At 42.1% G+C, this 20,747-nt stretch overlaps 1 protein-coding gene across 3 annotated transcripts in view; it reads left to right on the forward strand.

Moving 5' to 3' along the window:
- Window positions 1-15,352: 15,352 nt before the first annotated feature.
- The window catches only part of PAX3 (paired box 3), a 122,142-nt gene continuing 116,747 nt past the window's right edge, over window positions 15,353-20,747 (forward strand). The window contains exons 1-4 of one of the 3 annotated variants that reach the window (XM_073359957.1): window positions 15,353-15,775; window positions 17,136-17,371; window positions 19,066-19,195; window positions 20,276-20,410. In XM_073359957.1, coding sequence (XP_073216058.1) covers window positions 15,691-15,775; window positions 17,136-17,371; window positions 19,066-19,195; window positions 20,276-20,410 — 586 coding nt within the window. In that variant the 5' untranslated portion in view covers window positions 15,353-15,690. The remainder of the gene's footprint in view (window positions 15,776-17,135; window positions 17,372-19,065; window positions 19,196-20,275; window positions 20,411-20,747) is intronic. The other 2 variants (XM_073359958.1, XM_073359959.1) reach the window with 2 other exon arrangements.

Raw genomic sequence — 20,747 nt, forward strand, 5'->3', positions numbered from 1 at the left:
TACACCTTGTTTCCATTTCTGTACATTCATTCCTGTTAACCATTCTCCTGCTGCCCCCTCCACTCCTCATTGTCACCCTGATTGAAAACTGAGATAAAGTATTCATTTAGTTTTGGGACCATACATAGATTATCTTTAATCTTCACCTCTTCCTCACTGCACAGCGGCTCCACTTCTTTTCTTGTCCTTTAAAGTGTCTCATCTTGGGCAACCAAAATCACAAGTCACTTCTGAAAAATATTGGCTACATCTATGCTTTGGGAAATTATTAAACAACTATTTCCTTCCACTGATACAACTTCTTGTTTATAAATTTTGGGTCATAGTGTGTATTGTAAATCCATTTGCCTCTCACATTGATGTTCTTTCTTATTTTAAGGTCCATGTTGTCCTTTGTCAGCAAGTAGCGCTGTTTTGTCCAAAGTCAAAATTCCCAATGGAAGCAGGATTTTGTCTAAAACAGTATAAAATCTCTGCAGATTGAAATTATTGTATCTGACAAGTGATCAAAAAGATACAGAGCCACTTTCACATATATGGCCACCTTAATTAAACTCTCAAAAATACAAATTAATGTGCTTTCCCAGTTCTCTTGACTTGACTATCTTCTTACTGAAATCAATGAGAGCTTTGCCTATGTGCATACTGAAGAATATTGCCTGGATTCCTTCTGCTGACCTATAACAAATATATTCTAGATCACAGAAAGTCAATTTACATTGCTAAAATAATTGACTGCCATAAGACACCTAAATACGTATTTGTATTAACCCCAAGTCACTTTACCACATCAGACACAAGAGCAGGTCCCTACAGGTGGTTACACTATTGCATAATAAAAGCACACAGACACACCAACTGTATGCAGGTCCCTCTCATCCTACAAATATGAATGAGTCAGAAGATGTGGTTTCAGTGTACTTGTCCCTTCAACCAGTTACATCATGGTCACAATTTGTAGTGGTGCAGGGCCCTGAGCTGCCCCAAAACAATAGTCTGGTTTTATAATACAACAGGGTTGCAAATAGGGTGACCATATGTCCCGTTTTGGCTGGGACAGTCCCTTTTTAAAGCCCTGTCCTGGCCATCCTGGCTTTTTTTTTTTTTTTTTTTTTTCAAAAGTGGGCATTTGTCCCATTTGCTCTTACTGACTTAATCAGTTGGCAAGAGCAAATGGGAAAAATGCCCACTTTTGTCAAAAAAAGGGGGTGCAGTGCAAAGGAACATGCAGGGAGGAAGGGGTGGTGCCAGCCCCATGCAGGGGGGGAGGCAGGGCTTGAGTGAGCAATGACCCCAGCCTGGCATGGGGGGCAGGCAGGACTCGGATGAGCAGCAACCCTGTGCAGGGAGCAGAGCTCTGGAGAGCAGCTTGGGCTAGCCCTGTGTGGGGAAGAGGGGCTTGGACAAGCAGCTTACACCATCCCAGCTGGGGGAGGGGGGCACCTCAGGCCAGTCCCAGGGGGGAGGGAAAGGCTCAGGCCAGTCTTGCGTGGTGTCCCATTTTCCCTTTGGGAAATATGGTCACCCTAGTTGCAAATTGTAGTGCAGATTGGATCTTCATTATAACTGAGTTTCTTGACTTCCATGTTGTTATTTCAGCAGTCACACTGCAAATTCTCCTTCTTTCTGTTGTATTTGAGCCATTTAGAAATTGGCAATATTTGGAAGAGGTGGTCACAACAATGGCCATACAGCCCTCTGTATGTATCTAGGAAGATATATGTAGGCATGTATGACCTTTGATCCTTGATGCACAAATGATATTTATTGGTTTGCTTTAAAGAGATGGACAAAACCTGGGCCTCAGTTTGGTGGGTGTTTCCTGTTACAGTACCATGATATGAAACTGCCCCTGCAACTTTGGTGCAGAACTGGACCCAGGCTTATTTTTCAGATGTAGTTCAGATGCAGCGTCTCTTCAGCCCATCTGTCTCTCCTATTAACGTGTTGTGTCACAAAAACAAGAAAGATTTTATTTCTTTTCCCTTTAACTTTTTATATCCAGGAAAACCTCTGTACACCCATAGTACAATTTTTACATTTTATTTTCTTTGTTATTTACAATGGTTGAAATTTGCAAAAAATGTTTATTTGTGGGAATCTCAAGCAAGCAAAACTCCACACTGCCATACAGGGAGATCTATGTAAAGTTTATGTATACTATATAAAGGTATATAGGTATAATTAGGCCCATTATGACTTACAAAATGTGAAGGGAAAAGTTAACTTAGCTTTAGCTCCACGTTTTAAATACAACATTTTTGATTAGCTGGCAATATTTGTCCATGACAAATTATTTTTCTTGTATCAGTTGGAAACTCATTAAAAAAATTGGGTGGAATTACTTGAAATAATGATAATAAAAACCCTACTCTTACCTTTATTCAGGTAGTAAACAAGGTTACATTTTCAATACCCATTTACATCCTCTCTTACTGCAATAGACAAATGAAATGGGAAATGTGTTCCATGCTAGTGATGCTTCAAATGATTTCTACTTCACTGCTGAAGGAGAGGGAAGAGTAGGAGAGTTTTTAAGGTTAAGATCTATATAGGTATTTTTAAGGATAGCAATTTAGTCATGTTCCAACAGCAGTGGGTCAGATGTGTATCTTTTATCTTCACTCTGCAATATTGTTTTAAAACTTATGTAGCACAATCACGAAGTTCTTACTCCATTTTTACTCAGTCAGTGAGAGTTTTGCTATTGATATCAGTGGAAATTTTGATTGAGAAAGGATTAAGAATGTCAGAGTTTGACCCATATCCTGAGCGTCTGAATAATAGATTAATACATTTACCTGCCACTTTGGGAGTCTCCAGATTATATGCTGCTGTCTGAAAATAAATCTGAAAGCACTATCTTGAATAGACTCTCAATTCCTGGGGATAAGCATGGTGTTAAAATCTAAATGGAAGTATGCATCTCACAAAACCATGAAGTGGTTCATCGTCACTGGCAGCCTTGGCGCAAGGAATAGCAAATGAGCCATCAGGATGGAAGGGCCTTTGCAGAGAGAGCTGTGTTAGGAATCTTGTACTACATCTGTTCATATTATTCTTGACTCACACAAGCAATATTAGGTCAAGAGTCAGCAAAATACTAAAGCATATGATGAAATCAATCTCCACTCAACAAAGCACTTAAGCATCTGCTTAAGTTCCATTGAAGTTACCTACGTAGTTGTGCTTAGCTATCTTGTAGGATCAAGTCCTTAATTCCTTATAAAATTCACAACTTTCCAACCCCAACCTCCAGAAAGAATAACTGAGGCGTATTATATAAGGATGAAAAGTCTTACTGCCTATATAGTAAATGTGGTGTTTAGTATGTTCAAAACAGAGGCCAAACATGACTTCTGAAAGCAAGCGCTTTGCATTGTTAGTGCCCCTCTTTCAGTTAAGAGGGAAAGGAGAGAGACAGGTGGGCACAGGTTCTTCCAAAGTTACTAATGGAATGAATAGGGGAAGTAACCAGCACTGAATTCTGAATAAATGTTGCCGGTGCTCTCTGCTGGCCAATTAATAAATAAAATAATATTTCGTAGCATCTGGACCCAATCCTCCCCGCCTCTGGGATTTTGCCACTTATTCTAATGGGTTCAGAATCAGCCCCCTTTTCTCAGAAAAATGTGGGTTATATCTATTTTTACTAAAAAAATATCCTGCTCTTTGAGTAACATGGATGAGAAGTGGGGGAAAATATTACATTTAAATTTCAATCTGCTTCCAAAGGGAAAGAGGTGTATTCTGAAATCTGATGCAAAAATGAGATTAGAATTGCAGGTGTAACTTGGGGGTTATTTTTTAAATTAGCTGAGGGGATTGTCTTCTATGAAAAGCTGAAATCACAAACGTGAGCAAACCTGATCTAATCAGCTCAGGAAATAGAAAGTCCAGCAACAAAAATCTAGTTGTCTGGATTACAGAATTAAGCCTTTAAAACGTGTGCTGCTCACAAGACAGAAGGACACTATATACACAAGAAAAAAATGCTCCCCATTAGCAAATACCTTGTGTTGTACTTTTAGGATGATCAAAACATTACTCGTTTTATATGTTAATATTAAAATTATAAAATTCTCTCTTACACTATTGCAATTATTTTGGGTGGGGAATGAGCTCCTATACTATGACATCTATGTAGCACATATTAAATATTCTGAAGTGACGGTGTACTTACGGCACCTTAGAAACTAGCAAATTTATTTGAGCATAAACTTTCCTGAGCTACAGCTCACTTCCTCGGATGCATTCAGTGCTGTATAGTCTCTAAGGTGCCACAAGTACTCCTTTTCTTTTTGCGAATACAGACTAACAGGGGGGGCTACTCTGAAACCTGAAGTGACGGTGTTACTCAACAGTGACGGTACCCCTTTTTATGGCTCTGAAAATATTCCTTGGCCATATAGTTTGTTTACATCTGTGATACCCATGCTAAATTAAGTATCTAAATAACCAGGAGAAGGGGCGAGAACACAAGCTCTGTGATCATTCCTGGTTACTTCTGTTCGCTACCATTCCTGTTTTAAAAGGCAACTTGAATAAATAAGGTCTCCCTTACTACCAGCAAGCATTCTTTTCAGATGAACATAGAGGTTCCTTCAGTAGAGGAGACATCGGGGCCGATCCTGGTCCCATTAATATTAAGTGTGCCAAATACCCTCTCAGTGCGATGATGATCCGACCCTCAGTTCGTGTCTGAGAGCAACTCAGCCCAGACTGACTCTTCGGAATAATTTTTGGCAGGAGGGGGTTTCTTCCTCATATCACGAGGCCTTTCCCCTTTTGTTCGAGCTAAAACGGTCTGAGTCTGTTGCGGGGGGAATAGGTCTGATGACAATTCGGACGTGTGAGAAGAGTTAGAGCAAGAGGAGTGAGATCTGTTTAGCAGAGAAAGGGGTGTTTTCTACTTGGTCATTTCATCGCTGTCCATTTTGAAACAGGACGTCAGAAAGAATACCAGTGGGTGGCTTTCCTGTGAGTCAGACTTTTTCTTTAGTTTTAACTCCCTTCGTGATGACTGTCTATTACCTCTTCTTTTCTTGTGGTCTCCCATTTAGTTGTACTAACGTAAACATTTTCAATTACTGATTGATTTAGGGCCGACGACCGCATTGTGGATTTTTTTAAATTTAGTTTTACCTATGTGGATTCCTACAGAGAGAGCGAGAGAGAGATTCAAACAACAAAGCTAACAGAAATTAATGAACAAATTACTTTCTTTGCTTTGGAGTATATATTCTGCATTTGGGTTATTAAATGCTGTCAATATGTGATCCAAGTAAAGTCATATGAAAGGGTTCCTTGTATGTTTCCCTTTCCTATAAAAAAGAATCTGACTTTTAGCTGCTTGTCTGGGTAGTGATTTTGTGATATATCACTGAAGAAATCTTGGTGCCAGCTGCAGTCAGGGGGTGACGTCCTGGGCCCACTGAAGTTAATGGCGAAACTCCCATTGACTTCATAAGACCAAGATTCCGCGCAACAGGCCGAAAACTTTCAGTTACGCCTACTGCCAGTCCATACAGGGTCAGATTTTGATCTCAGTTATATCGCAGTGACTGCAAAAACATTAAAAGCTGTAGAAAAGAGATCAGCCGGTATCCTTCACATTTGCCAGACACCTATGGAACAACTGCAGCGGTAACACTCTGCTTTAGACTATATACTTGGCGTTTAGTCTAGACTATCTACTCTGTCCAAACTGTATACTGCATACAGGGTGAATGAAGCAACTTTGTTTTCGCGGTGTAGAACTGCAGCAAGCCCGTATCCATCCTTCATATCGAAGTGGTCTTTTCTTTTTCCGTTCGAAATCGATTTTAATCCAGTTCACCTTTAAAAGAATAAGTGGTGAAAGCATATAGCTGTAGGCGACATACGGATTAACGAATTCAATGTCTGTGCTGGAAAGACCGCTTTCTTAAAATTTCTGCCTGTGTCGTGTCATAGAAAAATCATTGCTGTACCAGTATAAAATGGCAGCGACTCTTTCAAATGAAGAAAAGGAGGACTTGTGGCACCTTAGAGACTAACACATTTATTTGAGCATAAGCTTTCGTGAGCTTCAGCTCACTTAGCTCACGAAAGCTTCTGCTCAAATATATTTGTTAGTCTCTAAGGTGCCACAAGTCCTCCTTTTCTTTTTGCGGATACAGACTAACGCGGCTGCTACTCTGAAACCTGTCTTTCAAATGAGGGGTTGCAAACTCTTTTAGTACCGATTACCTGTTGGAAGACCTGGAATGCTTAAACATGGATTTAAGCTAAATTAGGCATAGGTATAAAGAGCCAGATGTATTCCTCGTGTTTCTTTCGCTCTTATGAAAATCCCTTGTTCTGAATACAAACGCATTTGATCAAGCCTCGAGTTTATAATGCTTTGTTACAATAACAACCCCATTGAAGTCCATTGCGATACCGAAAGAATGAATCGTCATTCCTAGTGTTACAATTAATAGGAAAGTAACAAGGATTAGAACAAAAAGAAAAGGAGGACTTGTGGCACCTGAGAGACTAACCAATTTATTTGAGCATAAGCTTTCGTGAGCTACAGCTCACTTCATCGGATGCTCACGAAAGCTTATGCTCAAATAAATTGGTTAGTCTCTCAGGTGGCACAAGTCCTCCTTTTCTTTTGGCGAATACAGACTAACACGGCTGTTACTCTGAAACCAAGGATTAGAACGTTCTTTTCAAAATGCCACTGTTACAGCTTCGGGGGGATGTTGATTAACATTTTTCGTCCATACATTTCTAGTTTGTATAGGTGAAATCCTATTCTCCAGAAACAGATATTTAAGGCTGGTGCGGTAATCTACGACATACCTGCGGTATGAAATGAAAATGTCTTTGATTTCCCGATGGCTCACTTTTTCCCCCCCTCTGAGACTAGTCAAAGTTCAGCTCAGCTCCATCTTTTTAAAATGCTAATTCCACCGATTTATTGGCAACTAGCCAACCATTCCTCCTCCTATTTTCCTTGCTGGATTTACCTTGCAGTTTCACCTACATGAAGAATGCCATCAATACCAGTAGACAGAAAAATTTTACAGTGCTTCTGCTGTTTGTCCAAAGGTTGCCTTTCCTCCCTCCAAGTACGACGCCAGTGCAGATGGAATAAATAGCAAAAACGCAACAGGTTTTTATTTCAACATCCTGCCCCTTTAATACTTGCTTGGGATAAAGTAGACTTCGTTGGACGTATTTTTCTGCAGAAATATGCGCAAATTATGAGATGAATTGGATCTCTTCGGAGTGTGCTTTCTGGAGCAAATCTTTCCTCCACTCCAGGGTGCAAAAGCAGTAAAATAAGATCCTTTAAAACAGAGAGAGTTTGGACAGCAATTTCAGGGTTTCCAGCGCATGGATCCCATTACAGGCTAAGCAGAAACGTGCTCTCTCTTAACAGATTTTAAATGGAGGGGAATTTAACACTATTCTCTACCCGTATCTATCAGCAATAAGATAATAGGTGCACCTCTATACTCACCCGAAAAGGCATTTATTATTATGAAGTGGCAGCTGTAGTAACTTTTACTGGAGGATCTGGTAGTAATCAGAAAGTTACTGAAATAGTTAGTGAAATACATGTTGCATTTATTGCAGTTTTTAAAAAAGATTCTAGAAAGAGATTGGTCCTGTCATTTGTAGGGTTAAGTGTTTCAGGGCTCTTTCAATAATAATCCTTCTCCGCTACATGGAATCCGGTTTCACAATGAAGACAGAAATATTGACAAGGAATCGACTCCCAGATTCGTTTCAGTCATTGTTCCAATAGCTACCTCTGCCAGGCAGCCAACAATTACATGTCCCTTTTGCTGAAGAAAGGGGCCCTCAGAGAATTTAGGGCTACAGTAAGTCTTCTCACTACTCTTATTAACCTTTGTTTCTCAGTCCCTGTTTACTGGAAGCCGTGAAACCAGATTCAATGGAGTTACTTCGCAGTGTCACTGAGAACAGAATGTTGGTCATATCAGCATAAAGTGAAGACACACATTTATATTCTGATGAATCCAACTCTCTCCCAGTGACACCTGGCAATAACAATAGAGTCATATTAGATCAATTGAGAATTGAGACAATTATTCAGTCGGCTTTTATTTTATTTCCTCCTTTTCATGGTAAAAGTGTCAACCCTGGATTTTGTCCAAATGAGCTCCATTGATACCATATTGTACTGAGCTCTACAGATGAAAAAAATATATCTCCTTCCCCCAGCATCCCAATGAATAAATAAATAAACCTAGCATTGCCTTCTGGAACCAGCTGCCTCTGATTCAGATGGACTCGATTTTAAATTAAATTCAAGGTGTTCTCAGCATAAATTCTGTCCCCACCTTCACCCCGCGCGGGCGCACAGATTCCATGGCCCAGTATGAAAACATTTCCTTTTACAAACAGCTGATTATTCTGTGTCCATTGCTGAGTATTCCTTTCACCTCACTCCATGTGCTGATCTCTTTGTACACCTGCCGCAGCCTCGCGCTTCCCCCGCCCCCAAAGGTAAGTGTTTTATAGCTCTCTATTCAAAAACTAACGTGCTATTTTACAAACACCTTTTAATTTTGTGAAACCAACTAACTGAAAAACTGGAGCAAAGACGGCGCTGAGACGTGTGGATGCGACATAAAAGCGATGGAGTAAACTTCAAAGGTTTCAGTGGTGACTTTTCAACCTTTATTTATGTGCCTATTAATGCAATATCCATCACGTAGATATACATCTTTATCCTTTAAACTGATATGCTGGGAATCAATTAGATATGCAGATTACATTTCATAAGTTTCCAAATGTTAATCTTTCTGGCCCTTTGCTGTTAATTTTTTCTCCAAATAGTATTATGTTTCGGGGGGAAAATGTCCTTCAAACAATTAATCTTTAGGCTACTTGTCTCAAAATATTTACTAAGGCTGAAGGCAAGAAGGCTCTCTGGAGTTTGGGTCCGTTTTTGGTCACGTTTCTCCCAGACAGGACGAAGCAAAGGGGGGACAGTGTGTCCGCCAATGGATACCATAGAGGTAATCTTTATATGTTTGATATTTTACTAAGCTTTAGTGGAGCTGTTAACCCAGCACGGGGATTTTTAAAACCAGACCATACCCAACCACTCCAAAGGGAACATGTCACTTTGTAATTCTTTCACAGACATGTTGTCTCTTGCAACTTTCTCCCATTGCTTTGCACTGTCTTGAGCAGATATGAACAATACTTTAGAACATACACACACTTCACAGCTAGGGGCTTTCCAGTATAGCACTTTGTATCCTGTAGAAAAACAACGATGTTGTTGTTGGTTGGTACTGTTGTGTTTTTTAAGATTTATTTTCTTCTCGAGAACGGGCAAATCTGTCAAGCCTTTGGTTTCTCTTCATCCCAGTTGTAAATCTAAACGATGCTTCCTTGTTTAGTTTTTCGTGTCCATTGCTATAGATATTCCTTTGGTTAGCGTCATGGTGTTACTGTCTAAAGCCTATAAAATGCAGATACCCTGGTGCGCGTGTATTTGCTATGGCAATTGCCTAATTCTAGAACCAGAGGGAAGTCCTACATTTCCTATCTCATCCAATAGTCACTAATCATTACCTTTTGCATAGGAAAGCAATCATCTTTCCCTGAGGACCTTTCATTTGTTATTTCTCACTAAGGACCAGATTCTGCCACATTTAACTACCTGGAATAATACTTTACTCCACAAGAAGATATCAATGAGCCCATTTGTAAAGTAAGTTCCTACTCGCATGCGAGTAAGAGCGTAAAAATCTTGCTGTAAATTGCTTTCTCTTTTTATTTGTTAATAGCAACACTTGTTGCACACAATTTGCTGCCGCTTTTTTTAAAGGGAAGAGTTTGGATTATGAATAGTTTTAGCTCGTTTGTTAGTGAAATTTGCTAGTAGATTGTAGAAGTTTTCACTCCACATTACACCATCTATCTATCTATCTATGGATATTCTACGTTTTATTTATATGTGATGGAAAAATATGTAGTCCAAAGTCTAAGCCTAAGAAATTTTGAACATTCTTACAATACGAATCCCAAATTACTGGTCTCTCTTTGAAGTTTATCTTCAGTAAGGTTTTATAGCTTGCAGTAACGTGTCCTTAATTCTGTTCCAAAATGGTCGATAGTTGTTCAACTGACCTTGCATCTGATTTGTTACAGCACAAAAATACAATCCTATCGAGTAAAATGTATACCCTTTACCAATAAGCAAACACTTTCAATCTGGGCTTCTACTTCTTAATGTATCAGAATAATGTCCAAGATTAAAGTGCATCCTTTCCTCTGTGAACCTTCGCTTCTCCTTAGCTAACCACAGAAAATCCTCAACACCTGGTTTGGAACATCCTCAAATCAAGAAAACGGTGCATCCTTTATCCAAGATATATGGTTACAAACTTCCAAAGCAGAAATTCCCTAGCTGGAAACAAAGCACCCTCTGTGCCCAGAATTATGCTTTCTTTTATTTTGTCTGTTATTTCTAGATACACAAAAAGAACAAAACAACAGGCATGGGGGGGGGGGGACGGAAGGGGCACAGGACTCTTTCCCTACTAAAAGTCGACCGACAAAACCAGCAGCAACAACAAAATCTTCAGGCTCCAGGTAAGGTAGAAACCATCAAATTCCTTTTTGTGAAAAAAGTGGCCGGATTCAAAATCATCCGGACAGCAAGATGTCTTGCTCCTTTATGGGCAATTTAGAACTACAACTCCACATGTGAATTTGTCTCTAGACACCATTGCCTGCTTTCCAATCAAATATATTGTCAAACGTATCAGCTAAACACAAAGTGAAGAATGAAAGCTACCTAACGACTTCTTTCTTTCTTTCTTTCTCCAAAACATGGTCCAAAATTAATTTACACTTAAGATAAATTTTGCTGTGAAAGTAGTTGTGTGGTGAATTCAGGCTAAATAATCTTCATGATAAATAAGAATAATAGCAATTCACACTGCATTTGGAGAGCCCCGAAAACATAATTGATTTTTTGTAATAGAAGAGAAAACAGTACTGTTATCATTCATAAATAATTGCCTCTGTTCCTAATAGCTCTAATTTTCACTGCCCATTTGATGTGCTGCAGGTTTAATATAGAGCATTTACTAATCCAATTAAAAGTGCACCTGGCCTGGAAGGGCTTTGTAATTAGCAGGAGTATTTTTAGCTATTTCCACTAGAAAACCGTGAAATCCTCTCTGCTGGACTAAAGACTCTAATATAGGGGGCTAGGCATTCATGTCTAATCATTTTGCCTGGAATTTTAACAGTTCCTGTGCGTGAGAAGATGAGGGACTATTTCGACTTTTGTGACATTGATATCCACGGCCCAGAAACTGCAAATTCAGGCCAAACTCCCAGGGCAAGTGGTTTTTAAAAATCATTTTCAGACTTTGTAGATTTGATCCTGCCCCATTCGAGTCAACGGGCATTTTTATATTGTCCTGACTGGGAAGCAGGATAGAACCTGGCGATTATAGAAATGTCCGGGAGGGCCCGATCCTGTCCCCGTTCAAACCCTGGAGCAACTGCCATGGGGTTCAGTGGCCGCAGGATCGGGCCCCGAGTCAATGAAACATTTTCATTCCCCTCCTACAAAGCAAACGGTTGTTCCGTGCTATATGAGCGAGCGGGAGGCTCCACATTTTATGCTGACCATATTATTTCTGAATGAAAAATGCCACCCGGGAGGAACTGTAGCAAGTAAAGAGACATTACCCTTGAAATGCCGTACTGCCTTTACTTCGCATGAATGGAGCGTCTTGTTATTCCTTTCCCCCTTTCTATTCCCTCACGTTCTGGTTTGTGGGGCAATTCTGAATCCCCATGAACCCGCTGAATTGTGTGCCGTGAAAGAAGCCTCTGAGTGAATAAGAAAGACATGTGTATTCAACCATTTTCCATGCCTGATCTAGGAAGATTGGGTGTGCTCCCTACCACGGGAAAATATACAGCCATATATGACTCTGAGGTGCAAAAGGAAATAATATCTATAACATGCTCGCCCCCCCGCCCCGTCGAGAAAATAAATCTGTTTCTTGGAAAACACTGACGGGACTTGAGCTTGCAGAGGTTTCAAACTGCAGGCAGGCTTGGGGCGGTGTTGCTCTCCGGAGTTCACTTTTTCCGCCTGTGGGCCCTAAAGGGTACTAGTTTTCCAATTAGGAGCTCCGACTCCAGCCAGCCCCTCTCTGCTTTATGTAACTCTTGGGCTCGGACTCACTTAAAGGGAGCCCTGACATGGCGGAGAGAAGGGGGCTAATGTTTCTGGTACAGAGGCCCAATTTACTGCAGCGGACACAACCACAACAGCAACAACTGGCTTCCTTGCTAGGAAAGGCTCCATAAGGTGACCCGGCGATGGGGCCTGGCTAGGCAGGGAAGATGAGAGAAGGGTTTTACCCTGTGGTCCCTGAAGTGGCTGGGTATCAAGCCCAGTTTAGTCTGCCCGTTCTACTCTAAGCCAGAAAAGGCAGCGACCGTTGTAGAGGAAAAGAGATTATGTTAGTTATCGGCAGAGAGAGAACATCCAGCGATTTACTAGCAATGTGTTCGGCCAACTAACCCCTTCAGCCAAGCCATTTTGCACCCAGAAGGGTAGTGACTTGAGCTAGTTTCTACATGAACACAAAATCATGGGCGAGGGTTGTGTGAGGTAAATGGAAATTAACACTTCTGGGGTCTCACCCTACTGGCTTTGAAATCAATGGCAAAAATCCCTTCAACGTGAGCGAAATCGGCCCCGATCATTGTAGATTTTACGGAAGCAATGACTTTCAGCAAATGCATCCTGGCCCAAGAGGGCTTGGGAGTCAACCTATCTCCGGATAACAGCTGTAAAGCTATCAGGAGTTACCGCTAAATCCATATATACACTCACAGGGCAGTGACAAAAGGAAAAATACATACTGTGGGGAAATGAAACGATGTAGTTCACTCATGTAACACCTATCATTGCAGTGCAGCAACTCTCCGTGGGTTACCACCGTCTTATTTCTAAAACAGAGAGTGGTACCATATTATATCGTGTCTACATGGATTCCTATATCATACTACACACTTCGGTTCCAGATTCAGGTGTCAAAATGATTGTGCTGTACTTCAGCAATGTGGCAATAATATCTGTCTGCATTTTCCGGTTTCAGGGCTCTGTAATGTACAACTGCTGGTGAGGTCACTACATTGAAATCGTGTAGGTTATGAAATATTGTAAGCTATTTGCTATTGGGTATCTGAAATCCGCATGCACACACTTTTAGCTCTAGATTTTTTTTCAAGCACGATTCAACTTTAAAACCCAAACAATATATTTCCCACATATTCATTTTAGGAAGCTAAAATTAAATGGCAAATCATGTGGCCTAAATTAAACTTCTGGAAACTTTCTAGACAAGCTGTACGTTTCAATGTTAAAACATCTTTATATTACCGTGTGCATTAAAAACATGACCACAAGTCAGTATTGTAATGTACGGGGAATATAAATAGCTATAAAAAACAGAATAATTTGATAAACAGCATTTCTCCAGGTTTTTTTCAGATGCAGCTGCAGTTTTCCTCTCACTATTTTAGGTATAAATAATAATTAAGACACTCTGATAGTAGAAAAATATATAAAATAGTTTTTAAGTATACAAACTTTTGTTAGTAACCGGTTTTCTGTCTTTAAAAAAACAAAGGTTTTCCTACCGGCTCTGTTCCCAAATGTCGGAGTCCAGAGGGGCTGAATCATTTTTATATGATGCATTTTAAAAGTGATCTAGTTTCTTTTATTTTCTTTCTGATATGCAGGGTCGGAGAGATCAGAATCAACGGCCCGGAACCTCGTAAACATCTAGGAGGCAGATAACTAATCGTTATGGCATTTGTGTGACTCTAGTTTAAATTACTGTCTATATTTTTAAATTATGGTAGCATCAATGCAGGGATCTTTCGTCAGATCTTCCACTCTAAACTACCTTTATTTTGCTGTCTAAAATTCTTTTTTACAGTGCCCTTTAGTTTTCACTGAGGAAAGTCTGAGACCTGTGACTTCTTCGTTGTTTGTTTATTTATTTATTTATTTATTTTGCGGGCTGATTCAGTTTATTAGTTATACATTTTTAAACTAACATTAATCCCCAAAGAGAACGGAATCAGCAACAGAAAAATTCCCAAAATCGTAAAGGGAAAGGGGAAACTTTAAGCCTAGAACTCATTGTTTCCTTTATTTCAAAGGGGGGAAAACCTGAACGATTCTCATCCTTTTGATTGATTAAGGTCTTGAATAACTTGAGGCTCGAGAGTGACAGTTACTGAATAGACTATTGCAAATAAAGAGCACTGTGCAAAGCCGGGCTGGCACTTCAGAGTGTAAAGGAGGCGAGTTTGCTGGCACTTACCAAGTTATAAATAAAAGGACATGCACAATAGTACCTTCTTTAAGGACAGACAGTCTTTACAACACTCCTGGCGTCATATCCTGCTGTGGTCACTTCAGCTCCTAGTCAGACTTTACTTCTTTTATTTTTCCAGCAGTTTAGTTTGAATACTACAATAAATTCCTGGGAACAAATGTTTGTTAGCAAGACTTGCTTTAACACACACACACACACACACACAAATATATAATATAGGGCCACATCTTGCCATCCGTTTTTAAAGCAGAAATTCCCAGTGGGAACAATGGAGACTTCTGCCTGAAAACTGGATAGCACCGTTTGCTCCAGAGATTTTATTCTCCATTGCTACCGATTTCAGTGAAAAGAGAAAGCGAGAGAGAGAGAGAAGGAGAGAGAGGACAGTTTTATTCCCCCTTCGCACAATCTCAGAGAAGATGTGCTGATGGAAATAGGCAGACAAAGAACTGTATCAATAGAAACACAACTTCCCCTTTAATTTCTCGCAGGCTGTTTGACCAGGACAGCACACAGCCGTACGTACAATCCCCCAGGAAAGGAAAGGTGACCAGAGAGACCGACTTCAAGAAATGCAAGTGTCTGGTTGCTTCCTTATTGTAATCTCCTTCAAGTGGCATTGTGCCAAGACAGTTGTAAAAGGAATGAAGAGTTTCCCCACTGAAGGCTGCTTTCTCCCCTGCTTCTGCATTTTCTCCTGTCCAGCCATTCTATGAAAGGACACTTTATCAAGGGAAGAGGCAATGCCTGGGTCACACTCCTAGATTGAGGCCTCGATTGTAATGATGAGAAGAGAAAGTTGCAGATTTCACCCAATCAGCTCCTGTCTTCTCCAGACGGGACAGTCTCCCTGCTGGCCAATCGCAGCTCAGAGATCCTGATGTAGCTTTGGGGGAAAGAACTAATAAATACTCCAGAGCGGAGTTCCTTTCACTCTGTATCAACAACAGGAAGAAATCATTCCTGGCACCCCCTCCCCCTTTTCATATCAAAGTGCGCTCATCTTCACACAGTGGCCAGCAGCCGCCCGAGCTCTTTCCTGCGACTTGTATGCAAGTTTCCCTTCCTCGCCCCAAACTTTGTTTCCCTTTCTCCTTTTTGTCTCTCTCTCCCCTTTGCTTTGGGATACCACGTCTTATTGACAAAGGGAGAGCAAGCCCCCCCCCCCCAACTTCCCCATCCCTTTTTTCCAGGACTTTTCCTTTTTCAGTGGGATCTATTACCAGAGCTGATCTCTCGTATATCAGCATTCTCCTGGATATAATATTAAAGTAAAGCTGTATACAACATGACAACTCTAGCAGGAGCTGTCCCAAGAATGATGCGACCAGCTCCCGGGCAGAACTACCCTCGCAGCGGATTTCCATTAGAAGGTAGGAATGCTCTCTAGCTGTATGATGAATTTTCAAACCCGTGTGTGTCTCTGTGTGTGTGTGTGTGTTCAAACCTGTGGGGGGGAAGGGGTGTTCAAACTCGTGTGTGTGTTGTTGAAAAACATTTTTTTTCATCCAATGCTGTGCACTAGTTACTTAGATTAAAACATAAATTAGAACTGCAACTGCACAAGGTTAGAGCAAGAAAAAACCTCTTTAACAACATGGAAAAGTGAGTGCACAGAAGGACTCCCTCACAATTTATGCACACACATATAACATGCATTATTTGTATTAACGTTCTCCACGGATTCTGCTTTGAAGAAGGCAGCATTGCAAATTAGAGCCCCAGAACAACTTTGGGGGGAGATCCCGTTGATTGTCAGGGGTTCTGTCGTCTTAATCTTGGGACCCGATCCTGCACCCCTTACTCAGACAAAACTCCCACTGATACCAATGGGAAGTTAGCCTGAATAAGGACTGCAATATCCGGCTCTAAATCTCTTCCGATTCTCAGCAAATTTAAGGACGGCAATACTTCAAAAAATTGAAACGGACTTTTAGACATCAGTTCACTTCCCCTATCCTCCTGGAGTAGAGTCTCTTAAACTTTTGTTCCTTATTAACGTTTCTGTAAAAACGGTTCCAGGGGCGAGCGATGAGGGGTTAAACGAAAAGAAAAAGAGACACCACGGACCCAATTTTAGAGTCACGGAAGAATAATAACAAGAAACATGTTGGAATTACACAGTCCAAACCCTTTAAAAGATTCTTCTTGAAGTTTTATATTTCCCCCCCTTTTCACTTCTACCAGGAGCCCATTAGTAGCGGCTAATTAAAGCAGGTAATAAAAGTCTTTCCAACAGTAAATGATGGAGTGTAACAGGTGAAAATTTTACTCTGGTTTTCTCCTGCAGTCTGTTTTACAGATAGATTAGATGGATGGATTCACAAAACCCCGAAATGGTCAGGGCTCTCAGTTCCCCCTCTGACTGGAGGGGCCGAGTGGTACCTATGTAACTAACATGCGAATAAGATGTGTCATCTGGCTCCTGAAGTTGCTTCTGGAAATAGGTTCCCACTAGCACGTAATATTTCCCTTCTCTGAAGACGCTCTGTTGATAAGTCTGAAACATTATTTAACCTGTTGACACTCATCTGTCAGGCACTCCCAGGGTTTCTAACTATCACAGATCTGTCCAGCCAGGCAACCTAGTACTAAACTGGCGCAAGGATGGGAGCGGATGAACTCATGTACATGTTTGTGTGTATGTGGATAGGGGAGTGTGCGCGCACAGAGAAAGTCGGGTTGACTTGAAAACACACCCAACAAGTAACTCCATTTCCCCCTCCTTTCTAGTGTCTACTCCTTTAGGCCAGGGCAGAGTCAATCAGCTCGGTGGAGTTTTTATTAATGGCAGGCCTTTGCCCAACCATATCCGACACAAGATAGTGGAGATGGCCCATCACGGGATCAGGCCCTGTGTCATCTCTCGCCAGCTGCGCGTGTCCCACGGCTGCGTCTCCAAAATCCTCTGCAGGTACCAGGAGACTGGCTCCATCCGGCCGGGGGCCATCGGGGGCAGCAAGCCCAAGGTGAGGAGATCAGCAAGGCAGTGGTGACTATGTTTAGGGCCTGGCCCTGCTAGGTGCTGAGCCTCTTCCCCTCCCGTCGATTTCAGTGAGAGCTGAAGCTCAGCCCCTTGCAGGATAGGCCCGGGGGAGGCAGGAGGGCACGCTGCGCTTTTGCTGTGGATTGGGGAAGGATGCTCATTTGGACAAAGCCTTACTGGGGCTAGTAAACCTCACACAAGCCTGGTTCTGACTAAGGATTTACAGGCTGCAGCATCTGGGGAGAAAGAGTCTGCTGTATTTAATGCAAGAGACAAAATATAATCAGCGGCTGCGTAATTGCCTGTGCCCATGTAAACACCTTCGAAATCAACACACTCCTCCACACAGTGTGTGCATGGAGATGCACACACACACTCGCATGCAAAGTGTTGTGTGTAACCCCCCCGCCTCCTCCCCACCCTATTTCTAGAACTTCTCTGTCCCATAAAATATTTTTAAAACTTCGGAAATGAATCAAAGAAATAAGGCCCGATCCTGCAAGCTCTTATTCACCTCCGAATGGTCCCTACATACCCACCACCAAAACCTATGGGAGCTTCTTAGGGGTTGAGCACTTTCAAGATGGAGCATGCAAGCAGTCCAGGTGGAGTCAGTTGGTCTAGCCATTGAGTCAGGATTACTAGCGGGCGGGAGAGTTTACAGGATCGGGTCCTATATTCTGGAGTGGGTTTTTAGCATGCTGCTGTACAGCTCTATCAATGTATCTCCAGCTAATATCCTAGTTGTCTGCCCAAACGCTACTTATATTTACACATACATACACCCAAAGAGTGTGTATACAGGCAAATATAGATCCTTGGGCGATTGTTAACTTGTTTGTATTATTACATATATCCCCGCCAAAAAACTTTTCTTTCTTTCTTTCTTTCTCCTTTGCTGCTCCTTTAAAGCTGGGATTATTAAACTTTTATACCAAACATTAGAATAAATTACTTTATCTATTTTACAGGCGTATTATCTGGAAAATTATTTCTTGCAGGGTTTTTAATTGAACGTTATTTTCGTTGTTTAGGACATCCGAGCAAAACTTCAGAACAGTGCGTTTGTCAGTGTTTGTTTATGATATTTAGAAAAATCTACATTGTTGTTATTAGACTTATTTTCTGTTGTTCCTAAATGTCCGAGGTTGGGTCTGTATTTGTAGTTTGAGTTATACTTTAGCACAGTTTAATCTCTTTTCCCGATCATTACACTGTCACTGACAATACGTTTACTGCCATTTTCATCTTCTCTGTGGACATTTCTTTGCTCACCACCCTCTGTACAGATACACAAAAGTTATTACTACATCACTTTAGGTTTTGATTACTATGGGCCCGATCCTTCAATTCTCATGCGAGTGCAACCCTAATGGACTTCTTAGGGAATTTTGCCGTTCTGGGGACTACAGGATCGGGGTCGTTGTATGTATCTGGCAGTCCTGAGCCAGTTTTAAAAGCAGAAGGACGTTGATAATTATGAGAGGCTTTCCAAAGGCCCTTAATTATAACGTGCCCTTAATTATAACGGGATGTAAATCCGGAGCGACTCCAGTCAGGTTAAAGGAGTTACTCCGGATTCACGCGGCAGAATTTAACCTTCGCGTCTTGCTGTGATCCTTCTGCATTAAATCCAAACTGTACAAACTTGGTGTCCGCCCGGTTTTTGTATTAAAGCAGGTGACAACGCCGGATGTTGAGAAGAAAATCGAGGAATACAAGAGGGAGAATGCCGGCATGTTCAGCTGGGAGATCCGGGACAAACTGCTCAAAGACGGGGTCTGCGATCGAAACACGGTTCCCTCAGGTACTGGGGTCTATTCCTATTTCCGTTCAGCGGGCTCAGCACAGCCACTCGCGCGCTATTGATTGATGCCATATGGAGAGGTCACCTTTATCCAGAGTCGTCTTCCAGAGCCATCAAATATTTAATAAACAGACATCATCCCCCCTAGGGGTATGAGATCTGGGTTCTTATGCAAAGCGTGTGTTTGGGGTGGGCGGTTGGGCAAGCTGTGTATCCCGTGGGTCTACTGCAGGCAGAGGATGGAGGAAAGCGTTCAGTGATGAGCATCATTTCTGAAAGGGAATCTAAAGCTAGAACCCAGTAGCTGCCCCTGTGCTGTTTGCAAGAGGCGACAAGCGGTCCGGCCTAGGCACTTTCCTAACTTCATAAAACGATCGGCATTAACCGCGGGTACAAGTTAAACATCTGAATCCCGGGGCGGATTTCTACACTGGTGTGGGGCAGTTTGTTTTTAATTAAGAAGCAACTGCATTCCTTTACCCCCCCCCCCCGCCCTCCCCAGCTTGTGCCAAGGAGATAGTTCAGAGCATGGGTTTGTTTTGCAGATTGGAATCTGGAAACAAATAAATGAACCAAGGCTGCTTTTCTTTTCTCCTCTGGCTTGTTTTCTTGCTTGGTTTTGTTACAATAGGCAAGTATTCCGGCGTGGAAATCGAAACCCTGCAGTCTGAGGCCTCCTAAATAGTTTGCTCTCTGGGTCATTTTGTTGTAATTTCCCTTGTAATGCTTTCTGGTCAGCAGACTTTACTAGCTTGGAGAAAACAAAAATATCTTGCAGTATATGTTCCACCCCTTAAAAAAAACCCATCGGGAAGATAAGGATTTATAGACACTAACCTCACAGGCAGTGAAGCCCCTGAATTTAACCAGGGGGGATGTAAAAAATCAATGCACCGCAGTGGGCTGAATTGCCCAGGATCAAGCCAGCACGTCTCTGGATGTACGCTGGTGTCGGGGCAGCAGTTCTCCAGGGATGAGGGTGCAGCGGAGGGGCAGTCACTGCCGAGGTCCCCAGAGCGAGAGGTTGTTTTAAAGCCAGCAAAGCGCCGCTGCTTTACGGCTCTTCGTTTTTCCTTGAAGTGAGCTCCATCAGCCGCATTCTGAGAAGTAAATTCGGGAAAGGAGAAGAGGAGGAGGCCGAACTGGAAAGGAAAGAAGCGGAAGAGAGTGACAAGAAGACCAAGCATAGCATTGATGGGATCCTCAGCGAACGAGGTAAAGCCAATCGCTCCCCCCAGACGCTGAGCGAAGTGGGGATCTTGTTTGCAGCTTCCGGATCGGGCTTTGCTCCTTGGCAGCCAGGGAAGGACGTGGGGCGAGGCGCACACATGTTAGTGCTGGGGAGGGGGCCCGGTCCGGCAGCGCTGAAGGCAGGTGCCTGCTTGAGGTGTCATTAAACCCAGCCCAATGGAGCGGGGTTCACGTGCGCTCTTTGTTTCCCTCTTGACCCTGGGAACCTTGTTCGCCGGGAGGTCAGATCTGTAGGTTATCTCGCCCCTGTTTGTTGTCCCGGCCGGGTTAGTCTCTCGCTCTCATTAGAGGCTGGTGGCTT

This window comes from Lepidochelys kempii, chromosome 9, assembly GCF_965140285.1.
Source record: "Lepidochelys kempii isolate rLepKem1 chromosome 9, rLepKem1.hap1, whole genome shotgun sequence".
NCBI classification, from domain to species: Eukaryota; Metazoa; Chordata; order Testudines; family Cheloniidae; genus Lepidochelys; species Lepidochelys kempii.